Below are 19,288 nucleotides of genomic sequence, written 5' to 3'. Positions count from 1 at the left end.
AAGTGATCCTCCCACCTCAGCCTCCCAAGTAGCTGGAATGACAGGCATGCACTGCCACGTCTGGATTATTTTTGGGTTTTTGTTTTAGAGACAGGGTTTCACTATGTTGCCCAGGCTGGTCTCGAACTCCTGACCTCAAGTGATCGTCCTGTCTTGGCCTCTCAAAATGCTGGAATTATAGGCAGGAGCCGCCGCACCAGGCCCCTTCTGTCCTATTGAAGTTTGTCTGTCTGCCTTCTGTTGTCTCTTCGTCCTTGTCAAAGCCTGTCTGTTTCTTGGTGTCTCTGTTCTTCCCCTATCTCCTTCTTCAATACATGAGACCACCCCATGCCTTTCTTTTTTTTTTTTTTGAGACGGAGTCTCGCTCTGTCGCCCAGGCTGGAGTGCAGTGGCGTGATCTTGGCTCACTGCAAGCTCCGCCTCCCGGGTTCACACCATTCTCCTGCCTCAGCCTCCCGAGTAGCTGGGACTACAGGCGCCCGCCACCACACCCGGCTAATTTTTTGTATTTTTAGTAGAGACACGGTTTCACCGTGTTAGCCAGGATGGTCTCGGATCTCCTGACCTCGTGATCCACCTGCCTTGGCCTCCCAAAGTGCTCGGATTACAGGTGTGAGCCACCGCACCTGGCCCACCCCATGCCTTTCTAAAGTTCTGTGATGGAGTCCAGTTTCCCCACCACCTCCCGGAGGAGTCGAGGGTTCTCCAGCCTCTTCCCTCCCCTCCCCCATGGTAGTGGGGGATGGGGGTCTTAGCTTAGCCTGCCGTCCCCCCAACTCACCTGTGCAGTCCCCTAAGCCTGAGGTGCTGGCCCCGGACACGTCCTGCTCAAAGGCGGCTCTAATGGGGAGAGGAGGCACCGTCAGCAGAGGCCCCTCTCACAGTCAAGAGATCAGGGGGATCCTGGATCATGGGCGGGTCTGACACACCCTCCACCCACCTCCCTCTCCCGCAGTACCTGGTGCCAGGGCTGAGGAAGATGCAGACGCCGTCGGGGGCCCACCCGCAGTAGGGGTCCTGACTGCCGATACAGTTCCTAGAGCAGACCAGGGACCGAATGGGACAAGTGTCCAAGTCACTTAAACAACCCCAGTGGTGATGGTGACCTGTGGGCCCTGTTCCAAGCACCTGCCCCTTTATTTTTATTTTATTTATTTATTTATTTATTTATTTTTGAGATGGAATTTCGCTCTTGTCGCCCAGGCTGGACTGCAGTGGCGGGATTTTGGTTCACTGCAACCTCTGCCTCCCGGGTTCAAGCGATTCTCCTGCCTCAGCCTCCCGAGTAGCTGGGATTACAGGCACGCACCACCATAACTAGCTAATTTTTGCATTTGTATCAGAGACGGGGTTTCACCAGGTTGGTCTTGAACTCCTGACCTCAGGTGATCCACCCGCCTCGGACTCCCAAAGTGGTGGGATTACAGACGTGAGCCACCATGCCTGGCGTTTTTTTACTTTTAAGTTAAAAAAAATTTTTTATTATAATTTAATTTTTTTTCTTTAAGAGACAGGGTCATGCTCTGTCACCCAGGCTGGAGTACAGTGGCGTGATCATAGTTCACTGCAGCCTCAACCTCCCAGGCTCAAGTGATCCTCCTGCCTCAGCCTTTTGAGTAGCTGGGACCACAGGTGTGTGCCACCAAGCCCAGCCGATTTTTGCATTTTTTTTTTTTTTTTTTTAGAGACAGGGTCTCACTATGCTGTGTTGCTCAGGCTGGTCTCGAAATCCTGGGCTCAGGAAGTCCTCCTGCCTTGGCCTCCCAAAGTGCTGGGATGACAGGCGTGAGCTACCAAGCCCAGTCCCTCCTCTTAATAGCAACTCCTGGAGTCCTTAGAACAAATCTGTGTACAGGGCACTGTTCACTCCCCGTTTTACAGATAAGCAAACTGAGGCTCGAGAAGGTAAATGTTTGCCCAAGTGGCAGAGCTGAGATGGGAGCCCAGGCATTGTGCCAGAGGCTGTGTCCTTGGACTCGGAGCTACTGGGTCATCGTTGCAATAACGGCGGGCAGGAAGCAGGGTCCTCAGCACTGATGGCTCACATGGAGCGCAGGCGTGTGCCAGCACTGGCATGCATCCTAGCTTTCCTCCCATTTTAGAGACAGGGAAACAGCCTCCACCCTGGTCCCTGGTTCTCCTTCCCCTGCAGTCTCCTCCTGGCAGCAGCCACCAGAGGGCACCTGTAAGCACCTGAGTCAGGGCCAGTCCCTCCTCTGCCTGCAACCCTACATGGCTCCCACCTCCTTCGAGGTCAAAGCCCAAGTCCTCCCTGAGACTCACAAAGCTCTGCATAAACCGCCCTGTCCCCTCCCACCCCCTCCCGTCCTCCCTTCCTCTATCCCCCTTGCTCACTCTGCTCCAGTCACACCGGCCACCTTGCTGTTCTTCCAACACATCAGGAGTGGTCCTGCCCCCGGGCCTTTGCACGGGCCGTGCCCTCTGACCAGCTCAATGACTAGGACATCACTGGGCTTTTGATTGGAACCCAGCTCTCCCTCCCCGTGCCCATCCTCCCTTGCTTCCCGCCCACGGCCGGCCTGGGATGGACACTCACTTCATACACCCCGAGTACTGCTGGCAGCGAGCCACGGGCACTCGGACCACGCAGCGGGGGAAGGCAGCCAGCAGGCCCCCCGAAGCTGCGTCCAGCTCCAAGCTCAGCAGCCGCTGCCCTGTCTCGCCACCGCCGGGCCGTCCACACCTGGGGACAAGCAGAGTGGTGAGGCTGAGGGCATCTCAGCCCATCTCCCCTCCTGCTGGCGACCCCTCCCCACCTTTGCCCGGACTTACCTGTCTGGCCGGTAGGTCTCAAACTCCTCCAGGAAGACACTGAGCCCAGACGTCCCTGAGGTGCTGGCATTGGGCCGGACGAGGAACTTGAGGACTGTCCCCGCCTCGGAACCCAGGAAGACAACGGTCTGGTTGCCCCAGGGGCCGGCTCCCACGTCCACAGCCACTCGAGTCAGCTGGTGCCTGGGGGACAGGGCAGGGGAGGGTCAGGCTGGCCCCATATCACCACCTGCCACCAACACGGGCATAGGCATAGTTACACAGGTGCATACAGACGCTGACACACCAACACATGTGACAGCAATAAATGCGTGTGTGCATGGATGCCGGGGACATGGGTGATCACACAGGCACCTGGGCACACTCGCCCTTTTTAGAAACAACCCCAAACCAGGCTCTCCTCGGCCTTGTCTCTTTGGTTGAGATGGAGTCTCACTCTGTCACCCAGGCTGGAGTGCAGTGGCGCAATCTCAGCTCATTGCAACCTCCGCCTCCCAGGTTCAAGTGATTCTCTGCCTCAGCCTCCCGTGTAGCTGGGACTACAGGCGCCCGCCACCACACCTGGCTAATTTTTGTATTTTATTTTATTTTAAGACGGAGTCTTCCTCTTTCGCCCAAGCAGGACTGCAGTGGCGCGATCTTGGCTCACTGCAAGCTCCGCCTCCCGGGTTCACGCCATTCTCCTGCCTCAGCCTCCCGAGTAGCTGGGACTACAGGCGCCCGCCACCACGCCCGGCTAATTTTTTGTATTTTTAGTGGAGACGGGGTTTCACCATGTTAACCAAGATGGTCTCCATCTCCTGACCTCGTGATCCGCCTGCCTCGGCATCCCAAAGTACTGGGATTACAGGCGTGAGCCACCGCGCCCGGCCAATTTTTGTATTTTAAGTAGAGACGAGGTTTCTCCACGTTGGCCAGGGTAGTCTCAAACTCCTGGCCTTAGGTGATCTGGCCGTCTCGGCCTCCCAAAGTGCTGGGATTATAAGCATGAGCCGCCGTGCCCAGCCCCATCTGTCACCTCTTGATCCCTCTCTGTCTCTCTCTTTGTTCTCTCGTTCCTAGTGTCTCTCCATCTTTCCCTCTCTGTCTCTCTGCGTCTCCAGCTCTCTGGGCAGCGCCGGAAGCCAGGGCTCAGCTGTGTTGAGCATCTGGATCCTTACACCCTCAAACTACCCCATCCTGTCTCCCCTCGCCACGCCCTGCCCCTCCAGCACCGACCTCATCAGGGTCCGCACGATCCAGGGCGCGTGGCCCAGCGAGGGCACCGCCTCGTCCATCAGAGGGTGGGTCTTGACAAAGTTCAGGATGTCATCCGGCAAGGCGCTGGAGGCATTGTACTGCATCCCGGGGGCTGCACAGCACCCGGGCCTGGGGGTGACAAGGGTGTGGTCAGGACGAATGTAAAGGTCCTCATAAAGGGGCCTGATTCACCAGAGGTACCCACTGCTTTGCCCAACGGCCCTTAGGTTTTTGTTTGTTTGTTTTGTTTTTGAGACGGAGTCTCAATCTGTCGCCCAGGCTGGAGTGCTTTGGCTCACTGCAACCTCCGCCTCCTAGGTTCAAGCGATTCTCCTGCCTCAGCCACCCGAGTGGCTGGGATTACAGGCATAGGCCATCACGCCCGGCTAATTTTTGTATTTTTAGTAGAGACAGGGTTTCGCCATGCTGGTCTCAAACCCTTGACCTCAGGTGATCTGCCCACTTCAGCCTCCCAAAGTGCTAGGATTACAGGCGTGAGCCACCACACCCGGCCTCAGTTTTTCCCAACTGCATAATGGGTACAGCTGAACTCAGCATCAGCTAAATAGCCAACCGGAAGCCCCAGCCCTCGGCCCTGGGGATCAGGGCCTCATCTGGGCACATGACTCAGGACGGAGGGGGTTCTCACCGGGGTCGAGGCACCTGATCCTCTGGCACCGGCGTCCAGATGGACTCGGGGGACTTCTGCTCTCGGAAGCGGCCTTCAAACACAGCTGCCACCTGTGTCATGTCAAAGGCGCAGACAGCCGAGCCAGGGATGCTGAGGGGTTGGGATGAAAGAGTTTGGTGAGCACGGTGGGAGGCCCCATCCAGGACAAGCGCATGCAGGAGCCTCTGTCTGCAGAAGCCAGTGAATCTTCAGTCTTCCTAGGCCAGAGATGTCCCCTGTCCCTCCCGCATCTGTCGAATGCAGCCGCTCCTCCTGAGTAACATCTCAGATTGGACCACAGTTCAGGGTCTACGAGGCCACCCCTGTCTAGGCCCCCATCCCTGTTTAACTGGATGTCCTGCCTCCCCAGTGCCACTGTTAGAACCCACTCCCCAGCAGGCTTTTTTTTTTTTTGGAGACCGAGTCTTGCTCTGTCGCTCAGGCTGGAGTGCAGTGGCGTGATCTCAGGTCACTGTAACCTACACCTCCTGGGTTCAAGCAATTCTCCTGCCTCAGTCTCCCGAGTAGCTGGAATTACAGGTGCCCACCACCACACCCAGCTAATTTTTGTATTTTTAGTAGAGATGGGGTTTCACCATGTTGGCCAGGCTGGTTTCGAACTCCTGACCTCAAGTGATCCACCCTCCTCAGCCTCCCAAAGTGCTGGGATTACAGGTGTGAGCCACTGTGCCCAGTCCACAAGTAGGCTTTTTAAAAACGCAAATCTTGACCGGGTGCAGTAGCTCACGCCTGTAATCCCAACACTTTGGGAGGCCGAGGCAGGTGGATCATGAGGTCAGGAGTTTGAGACCAGCCTGACCAAAATGGAGAAACCCCGTCTCTACTAAAAATACAAAATAAGCTGGGCGTGGTGGCATACGCCTGTAATCCCAGCTACTAGGGAGGCTGAGGCAGGAGAATTGCTTGAACCCAGGAGGCGGAGGTTGCAGTGAGCCGAGATTGTGCTGTAGCACTCCAGCCTGGGCAACAAGAGTGAAACTCTGTCTCAAAAAAAACCAAACCAAACTCCCCCCCCCAAAAAAATGCAAATCTGATCTCATCCCTCTTGCTCTTCACTCTTCCATGGCTCCTCAGTGCTCTCAGGGAAAAAGTCCAAGTTTCTGCCTGCAGCCCACAAAGCCTCGCCTGATCCATCCGATCACTTCCCTGCCCTCCTGTTGTGCATTTTCCCCTAGTTCCCTTCCCACACAGACTCTCTCACGATTACTTAAATATACTGAACTCACTGCAGCCTCAGGACCTTTGCACGTGCTGTTTCTCCAACTTTGAACACCCTTCCCTCTTCCTCCATCTCACACCCAAAGCCTAGCTCCAGTGTCCCCTCCTCCAGGAAGCCCTCCCTGCTCCTCTCCTCAAAGGCAGAGGATGAGGACATCTTTGGCCCAGTTCTGACCAAAAGGACTTAGGAGGGTCAGTGTCAGCTTGTCCCACGCCAGCCTGGGGCCGAGGCCTCTCAGGGGTCTAATCCAGTGGTGCCCCACCTAGGACCCAGGGCATATCTGAGGAGTGAATGCAGGCCCTGTCTACCCATGCCCACCAAAGGCTCCCAGTTCGCTCCCATTGGTGGGCGCTGACCTGTTGCTGGGCGTGGAAAAAACGGCCAGGACCACGGGCCGGCCACCGAGGCTGACCACGCCCGTGACAGCCTGCAGCACGTTGAAATAGAAATGGGAGTCCCCGGGCACAGAGCAGTTGAGCCGCGCCTTCAGGAAGGACGTCCACTGCTTCTCCAGCACGCGGGGGGAGCCTCCCACGTCGTTCTTGCACACTCGGGCCACGCGGGACACCACCACCTGGGCGTGACAGTGGACAGACGGGGGCCTGAGCTCTGTGTCCCAGGAAGGCCTGCTCACAGGCTGTGCCACCCACCACCCAAGACGGGATGGAGGAGTCTGACCCTGGCTCTGGTGGGACCCCGGCCAGTCACCGTTCCTCTCTGGGCACCGGCTTCCCTGGCAGAAATCCCCGGTGGGAATGTCCATGATGATAATAGCAACAGTGATGGCCATAATCATCACTGTTTCCACGCAGTGCCACATTTTATTCTGACGTCTTTTACACTCTTCCCGAGCGGGGCCTACTGATATCCCCCCATTGTACATGTGGGGACACTGATAAGAGGCGCAGATAAAAGGAAGTGACTGGTCCAACGTCACAATAGTAGTTAGTGGCAGTCTGTGCACTTCAGCACTGCCTGGTTGCCTGGATGGATGGATGAGTGGATGAGAAGATAGATGGACGATTACAATGGAGGGATGAGTGGGTGGATGGATCAATAGATACCTCTGAAGAAGGATGACAGATAATGGAGGAGATGACGGAAGACGAGGTAATCGAGCAACTGGTAGATAAGTAGATGGATGGGTGGGTGGATGGATGAACAGATGGATGGAGAGAAAGCTAGGTGAATGGATTGGATGGATGCGTGGATAGGTGAATAAGTGGATGAATTAATAGATGGATAAGTGGGTGGATGGATGGATGATGGATGGATGGATGAGATGGATAGGATGGATGGATGAGTGGATGGATGGATGGATGGATGGTTGGATGAAGGGATTGATGGATGAATGATGGATGGATGGATGGATGGATGGATAGGTGGATGGGTGGGTGTGTGGGTGGATGGGTAGATAAATGGATGGATGGGTGGATGGGATGGATGGATGGATGGATGAATGGATGGATAGATGGATGGACTGATAGATGGATAGGATGGAAGGGTGGCTGGATGAATTGATGGGTGGATGGATGCATGGACAGATGGATGAGTGCACAGATGGATGGTAGTGGGTGGATGAGTGAGTGGGTGGCCAGATGAGTAGATGCATTAATGGGGTCATGAAAGTGTGGGTGGGCTGAAGAACAGGCAGATGGGTAAGTGGGAGGGTGAGCAGGTAGACGGATGGACAGGGGATGAAGGATGGATAAGCGATTGTGGCTTCGTGGGTGGACAGGTGAATAGCAAGAGCACCAGGTGTATCTGACTTCCAACTCAAGTCCCTCGTCAGGGCTGAGTGCTCCACGGCTGCTTCGCAGATGCCTTCAGCCTCAGGGCCTGATCATGATTGGAAAGCAGGCCCTGGGGACCAGAAATGGAGGGCAGGACCCTCTCACCCTATGCAGGGATTCATGGATCCACCTCTGCCCTCTCACTTCGCATGATCAGAGCCTCTCAACTTCATGTCCCACTGCACTGGGCTCACCTTCTCCAGGTAGTTAAACTCCATCGCAATCTCCCGGAAGAAGAAGTAGACATGGCTGCCCCACTCCACCGCATGGACAAAGTAAGGCTCTGCAGGACAGGAGGGGTCAGAACTCAGCCCCTGACATGACAAAGGGGGTTTCTGGGGCTAAGAACTCATGGCTTTTATGGTGAAGGGGGGACCTAGGCTGGTTACCCAGACAATATGAAACAGGCTCAAAGTTTGGTATTTTGCAGGGGAAGGGAGGTCAGAAGCCTAAAATCGCTGTGTCTCTTGCTGCAAATGGCAACATCAACTATTTTTTGTTATCTTCCTCCCTCATGTGTTGAAGAGCTGAGTCCTGCTGTATCTTTTCTGTGGTTCCATTTTGGGCTTCTAAGCCACCCACTTCCAGTGGGTTCTACTTTAGATCCAACTAAACTTGTTCCTCTAGCTTTCTAGTCTTCAAAAAGTCCAACAGATTCCAAAGATGTGGTGGAAATCCCCCCACCAAGCTCCTCTGGGACTCTTATTCTGGTGGGGGGATTTGATGAATGTCAGGTTCTGGGCCCTGTCAGGTCTTGGCCCACTGCCCTTCCTGGTCTCACCTTTGAACCACTTGGAGTCGTGTTTCACGGTGCGCAGGGTGGGCCTGTCCCCGAGGCTGCGGTAGATGACAGCGTCAATGGCTAGGAAGTCGGTAACAGTAGCTGTGAAGAGCATCCCGTCTGGATGGGGGAGGGGAAGGCAGGCAAGAGATGAGACCGCAGAGGCCAGGGGATGGGTGGGTCGAAACTCGATTTTCTGAGACTGAGTCCTGAGCCTAGGGGAGCCCCTGTCTCCAGGCTGAGCCCTGATCCCATCCAAGCCCCACCTCCTGACCTTAACTGAGCCCCTGACCCCGGCTAAGCCCCAAACCCCACTGAGCCTGAATCCCAGCTGAGCCCCAAACCTGGGCTGAGAGTCTGCCCATGTCACAGCTGGGACAAGTGGTCATCCAGCTGCCTTCTAAATGACCCAGATGCTGGAGTAGAAAATGCCAGGTCTTGCCAGTGGCTGGGGCCGATCAGATGGAGGTTGAGGGGATACTTACCAGAGAAGAGGGCAACATTGGCGTGCTTGGGGTCGTACGGGCAGCGGGCCATACCGCTGATGTTGTCTCCGACAGGCTGCAGGGTGTCTATCTGCAGGGACCATGGGGCCTAAGTGACAGATCTCCTGACCCCGCCTAGCAGCCCCTGGCTCCCTCTGCCCCCCACTCCGGGGGGAATCCTGATCCACCATGGATTACTGTGTGACCTTGGCCATTCACTTAATCTCAGGGCCTCAGTTTACTGATCTGTAAATGGGTTTAAGAGTCAATCCCTAGTTAGACCTGTAACTGGCTCATTGCCTAAGTAGCTACGGCTTCCCTGGCCCCCTGTACAGGCCTCGTTTGGACAGCGCTGACTCCTCTTGAGCTCAGGGGGAGGAGGCAGGGAGAGTATATCCAGGAAGGCTTCCTGGAGGAGGTGACACGGCCTGGGGAAAAGCCATGGCCAGCGGAGGTCGGGCGAGCAGAGGCCTGGAGGTTGGACCTGGGGCGCAGGGAGTCTGAAGACTCACGCTGTAGTTGGCGCACACCGGGTTGAAGGCGTTGGAACCGCACACAAAGAGCGTGGACTCGTCCCGAAGGAGCAGCACCTTTACGAAGTTTCGACACTCGCCCTGAGGTGGGGACAGGAGGAAGTGGGGAGCGCGATGTGGGCATGGTCATGGTCATGAGCGTGGCCAGAACCTGAGTTGTGTGGGTGGAGGGCGGGTCTGTTGTGGGCATGGCCAAGGCTGGGGCCCTCCTTGGGACGTGGCCAAGGCAGGGGCTGAACCTAGGACTGGCTGGGCACACGGTGCGGCCCAGACAGGGAAACACTTGGTATCAGCAGTGCAGGCAAGGCCAGGATGGTGGGCATGGTCAGACTGTGGGCATAACCATGGCAACAGCAGAGTCCTAACCTGGGATGGAGGAGAAGGATCCGCCCTGGGTGTGGTCAGGGCCGATTGGGGTGGGGCATGGTCGTGACCAGAACTACCTGAGGCGTGGTGGGCACGGTTATGGCTGATTGGGGCCAGGTTGGGAGCGTGGCCAGAGCTGGTGGGGTGGGCGTGGCCTGGGCTTATTGGGGCGGGCCGGGGGCGTGGGGGGCGGGCAGGGCTGATAGGGGAGGGGTCGGGATGGGGATCTGATCGATTGGGTGGAGTGTGAGCGATTGGGTGGCGTGTGAACATGGCCTGGGCTTGTTGGAATGAGGCTGGGGGTGGTGGTAGGACTGACTGGGGCAGAAGTGTGGGCATAGCCACAACTATTTGGGGCGTGGTTATGGCTAATTGTGGCTAGGTTGGGGGCCGGGCTAGGACCAATTGGGTGGGGACGTGGACGTGGACATGGCTGTTTGGGGGTGTGGCCAGGGCTGGCAGTTGGGCGGGGCCAGAGCAGAATGGGGTGGGTTGGGCGTGGCCAGGGCTGGTGGAGTGGGCGTGGCCTGGCCTGACTGGGGCGGGGCATGGGTAATGCCAGGGCTGATTCGCAGGGGCCGGGACCGAGCCAGGGCCAACTCACCTCCTGTTTGCCCTTCATCCGACACACGTTTATGTCGCTGGGGTTAGATCTCCAGGTCAGCTTCTGCAGACAGAGAGAGCTGGTGAGGGGGTACCGGGTCCCAGCAGCTCTAAGTGACCCCGCCGTGCAGGGCTGAATCCACCCAGCTCCCCGGTGCAGTGCCGCATCCCTCTGGCCCTACCTCTCCACTCCCACCTGCACCCCTTCCTCACCCTCTGGTAGCGCAGCTCCGTGGACGTGGGGGGCTCCAGCTCTACCCGGTAGAGGTTGTCCCTGGGGGAGGGGCATAGTTAGTGAGACATGGGGGCTCCGCCACCCTCTCCCGTTCCATCCTTCCCACTGCCAATGTGGTGTGCACACGGGGGCACGCAGGGACATGCCAATGTCTCTGACACGAGCAACTCCAGCGCCAACCACACCCCCCCAAGGGCGCCAGCAGACTGCCCCCACGGACTGCCCCCAACACCATGTCCCATGGCCTTAGGTCAGGTGCCCGACTCAGCGCCTCCGAGGCGCCCACCAGGCTCTCTCCCCTCACACCCTTGCCGAGGAAGCCGCCCTGCTCAATGTCATCGGTGACCTCGTGTAGTTAAGCCCAGTGGTCACTTCTGCATCCTCCTCATCCTCTCCAAAGCATCTGATCTGTCCGGTCTCTCTCCTTTCTGGGAAGCCCATCCCTAGAAGCCCCGTAATCTCACACTCGCTTCTCCCCAAGACAGCTTCCACCTGGTCCAGCCTCAATCATAGCTAGCCTGGACAGCTCAGTCCCCTCCATCCTGGTCCCCTGGATTCCATTCTCACCCCTTCCCAGAAGCAGCCACCAGAGGGCGCGTGTGAGCACCTAAGTCAGGTCCAGTCCTTCCTCTACCTACAACCCTCCGTGGCTCCCACCTTCCTCCGGGTCGCAGCCTAAGTCCTCCCAATGGCCCAACAGGCCCTGCACGACCTGCTCCATCTCCTCCCTGCCCCCGCCTCTTCTCTCTCTCCCCCTCGCTCATTCTGCTCGTCACACGCCTCCTCGCTGTCCCCAGCAATACCTGTCCCCAATGAACAGCGTCCTGTTGACCCGCAGGACTCGCTGGATGTTGAGGTCGTCAGCACCTTCTGCGGGGGTCAGGCGTCCGGGCCCGCTGCCCACAAACACCGGGTAGTGGTTCAGGTCTGAGTGAGGGGGTGGAGAGGGGTGTGAGAAAGGGCTGGGGGTGAAGAGAGGGTGGCCTCAGGTCATGCCCCTTCTAGGGATGGCTCCTGAACTGGTTGAGTCCCCCAGTGGGGGCAGCAGACCCAACTGGGAACCGAGATACTCCCAAGGGACTCCACTCCCCAAGACACCCCCAGACTCACAGTCCCTGGGGGCCACGCTGAGCGGCGGCGGCTCCTCAGGAAAGAGGCCGTGGGCGCCCCCCAGTAGCAGCAGCAGAAGCAGCAGGGCCGGGCGGGGAGGGGACGCTCGCGGGGTCTGCATGGCGAGGGCCAGTCGACAGGAGGTGGCGCCTGCGGGCAAGGGGCGGCGAGGTGAGCGGCCTGCAGTCCCGCTCTCGGCCACAAGACGGCGCGCGAGAGCCGCAGACGCTCCTTCAAATCCCAGAAAAATTCCCCACGGGGATAATAATTAATAACAACAATAATGGCAATAATAATAATACACAGCACTGATTTAATTATCAGAACAACTTTATGGCCACGTGTGTGTGAAAGCCCAGGAAACGACTTCAAACAAAACTGCATTCGGAAATTTAAAACTAACAATAATTATTATAATAATAGATACAAATATCCTAAAACATATATTTAAAAATGCAATCTCAAACACATGCATAAAAATTCTTAGAATTAAAACACAAAAATATTAAACTCAAAGGCTAAAAAAAAAAGAGTCAAACAAAGGCTCTTGGAATTTTATAAGCCACAAGCTGGCTGCGTGAGGTGGCTCAGGCCTGTAATCCCAAGACTTTGGGAGGCCGAGGTGGGAGGATCACCTGAGGTCAGGAGTTCAAGACCAGCCTGCCTAACATAGCGAAACCCTGTCTCTACAAAAAAATACAAAAATTAGCCAGGCATGGTGGCGTGTGCCTGTAATCCTTGCTACTGGAGAGCTGAGGCAGGAGAATCCCTTGAACCCAGGAGGTGGAGGTGGCAGTGAGCCAAGATCATACCACTGCACTCCAGCCTGGGCAACAGAGCAAGACTCCATCCAAAGAAAAAAAAAAAAAAGGCCACAAGCTGGGAATGACAGTACTACATAACTACAGAATCACAGAATATTCCCCATGCCAAGGGCCTCTTCGACCCTGGTAGGTCTGACCTCCTTCCCAAGTCCAGCCTTTTCATCCTCCGCTTGCACACCTCCATGACAGGCATCTCACTACCTCTCAAGGGGGCCTGCTTCCGACTCCCATTCAAGGTAACTTTGCAGAAACTTCTAGGTGTGTGGTGTGGAGACCCTCTCCCATCCAGGTAATGACATGGCAGCGGAATTCACCCTCTGAACCCCCGCCCTCCATGCTGAAGGTCCCAGTTCAGGGCACCCCCTACCAGAAAGGGGTACAGTCCAGGTCCCGGAGCCCCGAATGAGAAGCTCAGCAGCCTCGTCCTTCTGGGAAGTATTGGGCAAGCTCCGTGCCCATTTCCCCGTCTGAGCAGCAGGGGTATCCCCCAGCCCTGCCCTGGCCTTGTGGCTCGGGGATTCTGAGCCCCTGGAGGTGAAGGTGATTCGCGACGACCGGCCCTGGGGTGCCTGCCTCCTCCAAAAACAGGAAGACCTTGCATAGCGCGGCTGGACTTCCTCTCCACGACCCTGAGCTTCCAGGATTTGTGACTCAGCGAACACCCGGATTCCACGTGTGTTGAGGGCACGGCCCTGTTTCCTTCAGAATTTCCTTCCCTGGCTCCTCCCCTGCTCTACAGCCTCCTGTGGCTCCCAGGGACCCCTGAGTCCAGGCCCCAGCCTCTCCCTGGGATTCAAGGCCGCTGACCTCAGACCCCACTTCGGCCTGTCCAGGCCCCAGCCTCTCCCTGGGATTCAAGGCCACTGACCTCAGACCGCACTTCGGCCTACCCTCCCTCCCCTCATGACAGACCCTCCCCTCATGACAGAGGCCTTTCTAGCCCCTACCCCAGAACCTAACTAAGAGCCCTGTCTGCCCTGTGCCTTTAAAAAAAATGGCTAAAATATATATAACATAAAAGCTGTCATCTTAACCATTTTCATTTAACTATTATTAGTAGTATTATTATTTGAGACAGAGTCTTGCTCTGTCACCCAGGCTGGAGTGCAGTGGTGCCATCTCGGCTCACTGCAACCTCGGCCTCCCAGGTTCAAGCGATTCCCCTTTCTCAGCCTCCCAGGTAGCTGGGACTGCAGGTGCACGCCACCATGCCCGGCTAAATTTTTTTGTATTTTTAGTACACGTGGGATTTCACCATGTTGGTCAAGCTGGTCTTGAGCTCCTGACCTCATGCAATCCACCCACCTCGGCCTCCCAAAGTGCTGGAATTACAGGTGTGAGCCACCATGCCCAGCCTCCTTCATTCTTATTATTTTTTTGAGATGGAGTCTCGCTCTGTCACCCAGGCTGGAGTGCAGTGGCATCTTCTTGGTTCACCGCAATCTCTGCCTCCCGGGTTCAAGCGATCCTCCCGCCTCAACATCCCAAGTACCTGAGACCACAGGCACATGCCACCGTGCCCAGCTAATTTTTGTATTTTTAGTACAGACAGGGATTCACCATGTTGGCCAGGCTGGTCTCGAACTCCTGACCCCAGGGGATTCACTCACCTTGGCCTCCCAAAGTGCGAGGATTACAGGTGTGAGCCACCATGCCCGGCCACCTTCCGGTTTTTTGACAGTAGCCATCCTAATGGGTGTGACACGGTGTGTCTTTCCTCTTGTGTTTTATCAGAATAATATTTAATTCTAGAAACTATTTCTTTAAACATTGTTTTAAGAGACAGGGTCTGGCTCTGTTGCCCAGGCTGGAGTACAGTGGCACGATCGCCACTCACTGCAGCCTTGAACTTCCAGGCTTAAGCAATCCTCCTGCCTCAACCTCCTGAGTAGCTGGGACCATAGGTGTGCACCACCATGCCTGGCTTTTTATTTTTTTCGGGGGGGGGGACGCAGGGGAAGGTGGACAGAGTCTCACTCTGTCGCCCAGGCTGGGGTGCAATGGTATGATCTCGGCTCACTGCAACCTCCACCTCCCAGGTTCAAGCGATTCTTGTGTCTCAGCCTCCTGAGAAGCTGGGATTACAGGTGTGCACTGCCACGCCTGGTTAGTTTTTGTATTAATTTTGTAAAGCACTTTGGGAGGCCAAGGCAAGAGGATCACTTGAGCTCAGGAGTTTGAGACTAGCCTGGGCAACATAGTGAGACACCCCCGCATAATCTCTACAGAACATAAAAAATTAACCAGGCGTGGCGGCACATGCCTGTAGTCCCAGCTACTTGTGAGGCTGAAGCAGGAGGATCGCTTGAGCCCAGGAGTTCAAGAATGCAATGAGTTATGATTGGGCCACTGTACTCCAGTCTGGGCGACTGAGTGAGACCCTGTCTCAAAATAATACAATAAAATTGAATTAAAACAACAAAAAAACACCTAGCAAACACAAAGCACTTGCTAGGTGCCAGGCATTGTCATAAGTACTTAAATTAACTCATTTAATCTTCATAACACCCCCAAGGGGTGATTGCTCTTTTTTTTTCTTTTTTTGGAGACAAGAGTCTTGCTCTGTCGCCCAGGCCGGAGTGCAATGGCGCGATCTCGGCTCACTGCAACCTCAGCTTCCCGGGTTCAAGCAATTCTCTTGTCTCAGCCTCCCGAGTAGCTGGGATCACAAGTGCCCGCCACCATACCCGGCTAATTTTTGTATTTTTACTAGAGATAAGGTTTCGCCATATTGGCCAGGCTGGTCTTGAACTCCTGACCTCAGGTGATCCACTCACCTTGGCCTCCCAAAGTGCCGGGATTACAGTTGTGAGCCACGGCGCCTGGTGGGCCCTTACTGTTTTTAAGTACACACAGTTCAGTGGCATTAAGAACACCCACATAATTGTGCAACCATCACCACCACCATCTCCAGAACTTCCTCAACTTCCCAAACTGAAATTCTGTCCCCATGAAACACTCACTCCTCACCCCCCTCCCCAGCCCCTGGCACCTCCCATCCTGCTGTCTCTGTGGACCTGATGACTCTAGGCACTTCCTAGGAGTGGGATCACACAGTGTTTGTCCTTTCGCGTCTGGCTTCTCTCACTGAGCGTGAGTGCCTCAAGATGCATCCACACTGTGACCTGTGTCAGGATTTCCTTCCTTTTTTTTTTTTCCTTTTTTTGAGACAGAGTCTCGCTCTGTCTCCCAGGCTGGAGTGCAGTGGCATGATCTCAGCTCACTGCAACCTCCGCTTCCCGGGTTCAAGCCATTCTCCTTTCTCAGCCTCCCAGGTAGCTGGGACTCTAGGTGCATGCCACCATGCCCGGCTAATTTTTTTTTTGTATTTTTAGTATACACGGGGTTTCACCATGTTGGTCAGGCTGGTCTTCAACTCCTGACCTTATGCAATCCGCCCACCTCAGCCTCCCAAAGTGCTAGGATTACAGGTGTGAGCCACCATGCCCTTCATTCTTATTATTTTTTTGAGATGGAGTCTCGCTCTGTCTCCCAGGCTGGAGTGCAGTGGCGTGATCTCAGTCCACCACAATCTCCGCCTCCCAGGTTCAAGCGATCCTCCCGCCTCAGCCCCCCGAGTACCTGGGACCACAGGCGCGTGCCACCACACCTGGCTAATTTTTGTATTTTTAGTACAGACAAGGATTCACCATGTTGGCCAGGATGGTCTCGAACTCCTGACATCAGGTGATCTGCCCGCCTTGGCCTCCCAAAGTGCGAAGATTACAGGTGTGAGCTGCTGTACCCGGCTACCTTCCAGTTTTTTGACAGTAGCCATCCTAATGGGTGTGACATGGTGTGTCTTTCATCTTGTTGTTGTTGGTGGTGGTTTTTTTTTTTTTTTTTTTTTTGAGATGGAGTCTTGCTATGTCGCCCAGACTGGAGTGCAGTGGCGCCATCTCGGCTCACTGCAAGCTCCGCCTCCTGGGTTCACGCCATTCTCCTGCCTCAGCCTCCCCAGTAGCTAGGACTACAGGCTCCTGCCACCACCACGCCCGGCTAATTTTTTGTATTTTTTAGTAGAGACTGGGCTTCACCATGTTAGCCAGGATGGTCTCGATCTCCTGACCTCATGATTCACCCACCTCGGCCTCCCAAAGTGCTTGGATTACAGGTGTGAGCCACTGCGCCCGGCCTCATCTTGAGTTTTATCAGAATAATACTTAACTCTAGAAACTATTTCTTTAAACATTGTTTAAAGAGACAGGGTCTGGCTCTGTTGCCCAGGCTGGAGTACAGTGGCACAATCACCACTCACTGCAGCCTTGAACTTCTGGACTCAAGCAATCTTCCTGCCTCAGCCTCTCGAGTAGCTGGGACCATAGGTGTGCACCACCATGCCTGGCTTTTTTTTTTTTTTTTTTTGGCGGGCAGGGGGGCGGGGGCGGGGACAGAGTCACTCTGTGGCCCAGGCTGGAGTGCAGTGGCTCACTATCAGCTCACTACAACCTCCACCTCCCAGGTTCGAGTGATTCTCGTGTCTCAGCCTCCCAAGAAGCTGGGATTACAGGTGTGCACTTCCACGCCCGGTTAATTTTTGTATTAATTTTGTAAAACACTTTGGGAGGCCAAAGCAAGAGGATTGCTTGAGCTCAGGAGTTTGAGACCAGCCTGGGCAACATAGTGAGACACCCCGTCACAATTTCTACAGGAAATAAGAAATTAACCAGGCGTGGCGGCACATGCCTGTAGTCCCAGCTACTTGTGAGGCTGAAGCAGGAGGATCGCTTGAGCCCAGGAGTTCAAGAATGCAATGAGTTATGACTGGGCCACTGTCCTCTAGTCTGGGCGACCAAGTGAGACCCTGTCTCAAAAAAATAAAATAAAATAACAACAACAGGCCGGCGCAGTGGCTCATACCTGTAATCTCAGCACTTTGGGAGGCCGAGGTGGGTGGATCATGAGGTCAGGAGATCGAGACCATCCTGGCTAACAAGGTGAAACCGCGTCTCTACTAAAAATACAAAAAAAATTAGCCGGGCGTGCTGGCGGGCACCTGTAGTCCCAGCTACTCGGGAGGCTGAGGCAAGAGAATGGCATGAACCCGGGAGGCGGAGCTTGCAGTGAGCCGAGATCGCGCCACTGCACTCCAGCCGGGGGGAAAGGGGGGGGCCCCGCCTCAAAAAAAAAAAAAAAAAAAAAACACCTAGCAAACACAAAGCACTTGCTAGGTGCCAGGTATTGTCATAAGTACTTAAATTAACTCATTTAATCTTCACAACACCCCCAAGGGGTGAATGCTTTTTTTTTTTTTGGAGACAGAGTCTCGCTCTGTGGCCCATGCTGGAGTACAGTGGCATGATCTCAGCTCATTGCAACTTCGCCTTCCCAGGTTCAAGCAATTCTCCTGCCTCAGCCTCCTGAGTAGCTGGGATTACAGGCACCCACATCCCCACCCAGCTAATTTTTGTATTTTTAGTAGAGACGGGGATTCACCATGTTGCCTAGGCTGGTTTTGAACTCCTGGCCTCAAGTGATCCACCCTCCTCAGCCTCCCCAAGTGCTGGGATTACAGGTGTGAGCCACCGCACCCAGCCTGGTGAGTTCTCTTAATAGGTCCCTTATACAGACTGAGAAACTGAGGCACGGAAAGGTGAAGTCATTTGCCCGAAATCAGGGATCAGCGGAGCCCACAGATCCCGCTCAATTTTGCTTATTTTGATAATAACACACAACTGAACCCCAAATGTTTACCGCGGGGAGTCCAGGCCAGTTCACAGCGAACCCCATCTACTTAGCTTCAGTTTACCCCCTCGATCTGGGGTTACCCGAGGCCTGTGCGCCTCCCCCTACCCCCAAAACCATCTGCTTCTCTCCGTGAAACTCGAGGAGCCTCTGCCAGCAGCCGCTCGGCGCCTGCCTGCCTGGAAGCGGCCCCACCACCTGCCACGCTGCGGCTGCCGGACACCTGGTCACAGGAAGCCACGGGGCTGGCGGGTGCACCCTGTGGCGTGCGGGGTTCTCCGGGGCACCTGTGCACCCACATGTCTGCGTGCCCCAGGGGTTGGAGGGCTCCTGCCTGCAACCCTGGGGACTTGCATGTCCTCTACGGGGGCTCCTTGTTGGGGGAGAGGGGCCGCAAAGCAACAGTTCCCTCCAGGGGGCCCCCGGCTGTCGCTCCAGCTCTGCAAACACAGCCCACTGTGCAGATGTGGAAACTGAGGCTCAGGAATGGAAACGTCCTCGGGGACCCCCTAGTTCAGCTCCTCTTCCTGGAAGCTCTGTCTTCTGGCGGCCCCCGATGTCCTACACTCGCCAGCCTCACTCCCACCTTTCTGCCCTGCCCCCCTCTCAACGGCCGGCTCTCCGGCTCTCTTTTCCCTCGACTCACACCCCTCTTGGGCGGCCTTGTCCACTCCTGGGGCTCTAAACCCCGTCTACACCCGATGACACCCACCGTCCTGACTCTAGCCAGGCCTCCCCCAGCTCCGGATTCGGGGTACAGCTTCCCCTCCGCCGCTCCAGACACAGGGCTCATGAAGTCTCACCCTCAGCCATGCTGGGCACGACCCCAGAACCGCACCGCCCTGGCTACTGTCACCCCGTCACGGGCCTGAATTTCCTGGGGTAACTCTCCCCCAGCCTTCTCTCCTCCAGGCCGGTGTGTCTGGGCTGC

At 55.7% G+C, this 19,288-nt stretch overlaps 1 protein-coding gene across 2 annotated transcripts in view; it reads right to left on the bottom strand.

The window, feature by feature from the left end:
• The window catches only part of SEMA6B (semaphorin 6B), a 35,282-nt gene that overhangs the window by 2,861 nt on the left and 13,133 nt on the right, over positions 1 to 19,288 (bottom strand). Inside the window, exons 1-16 of one of the 2 annotated variants that reach the window (XM_032177656.2) lie at positions 13,040 to 13,222; positions 11,849 to 11,998; positions 11,542 to 11,665; positions 10,717 to 10,777; positions 10,505 to 10,567; positions 9,514 to 9,615; positions 9,002 to 9,092; positions 8,517 to 8,636; positions 7,930 to 8,018; positions 6,299 to 6,516; positions 4,682 to 4,813; positions 4,012 to 4,161; positions 2,794 to 2,976; positions 2,558 to 2,704; positions 959 to 1,036; positions 782 to 840 (exon numbers count right to left, since the gene is read on the bottom strand). In XM_032177656.2, the coding sequence (XP_032033547.1) occupies positions 782 to 840; positions 959 to 1,036; positions 2,558 to 2,704; positions 2,794 to 2,976; positions 4,012 to 4,161; positions 4,682 to 4,813; positions 6,299 to 6,516; positions 7,930 to 8,018; positions 8,517 to 8,636; positions 9,002 to 9,092; positions 9,514 to 9,615; positions 10,505 to 10,567; positions 10,717 to 10,777; positions 11,542 to 11,665; positions 11,849 to 11,969 (1,738 nt within the window). In that variant the 5' untranslated portion in view covers positions 11,970 to 11,998; positions 13,040 to 13,222. Of the gene's footprint in view, positions 1 to 781; positions 841 to 958; positions 1,037 to 2,557; positions 2,705 to 2,793; positions 2,977 to 4,011; positions 4,162 to 4,681; positions 4,814 to 6,298; positions 6,517 to 7,929; positions 8,019 to 8,516; positions 8,637 to 9,001; positions 9,093 to 9,513; positions 9,616 to 10,504; positions 10,568 to 10,716; positions 10,778 to 11,541; positions 11,666 to 11,848; positions 11,999 to 13,039; positions 13,223 to 19,288 lie in introns of those variants that run through there. The other variant, XM_032177655.2, reaches the window with a different exon arrangement.

The sequence above is a fragment of the Hylobates moloch genome, unplaced genomic scaffold (assembly GCF_009828535.3).
Source record: "Hylobates moloch isolate HMO894 unplaced genomic scaffold, HMol_V3 SCAFFOLD_15, whole genome shotgun sequence".
Classification (NCBI taxonomy): domain Eukaryota; kingdom Metazoa; phylum Chordata; class Mammalia; order Primates; family Hylobatidae; genus Hylobates; species Hylobates moloch.
The sequence above is the reverse complement of the archived record's forward strand: the minus strand, read 5'-3'. Positions and strand labels throughout refer to the sequence as shown.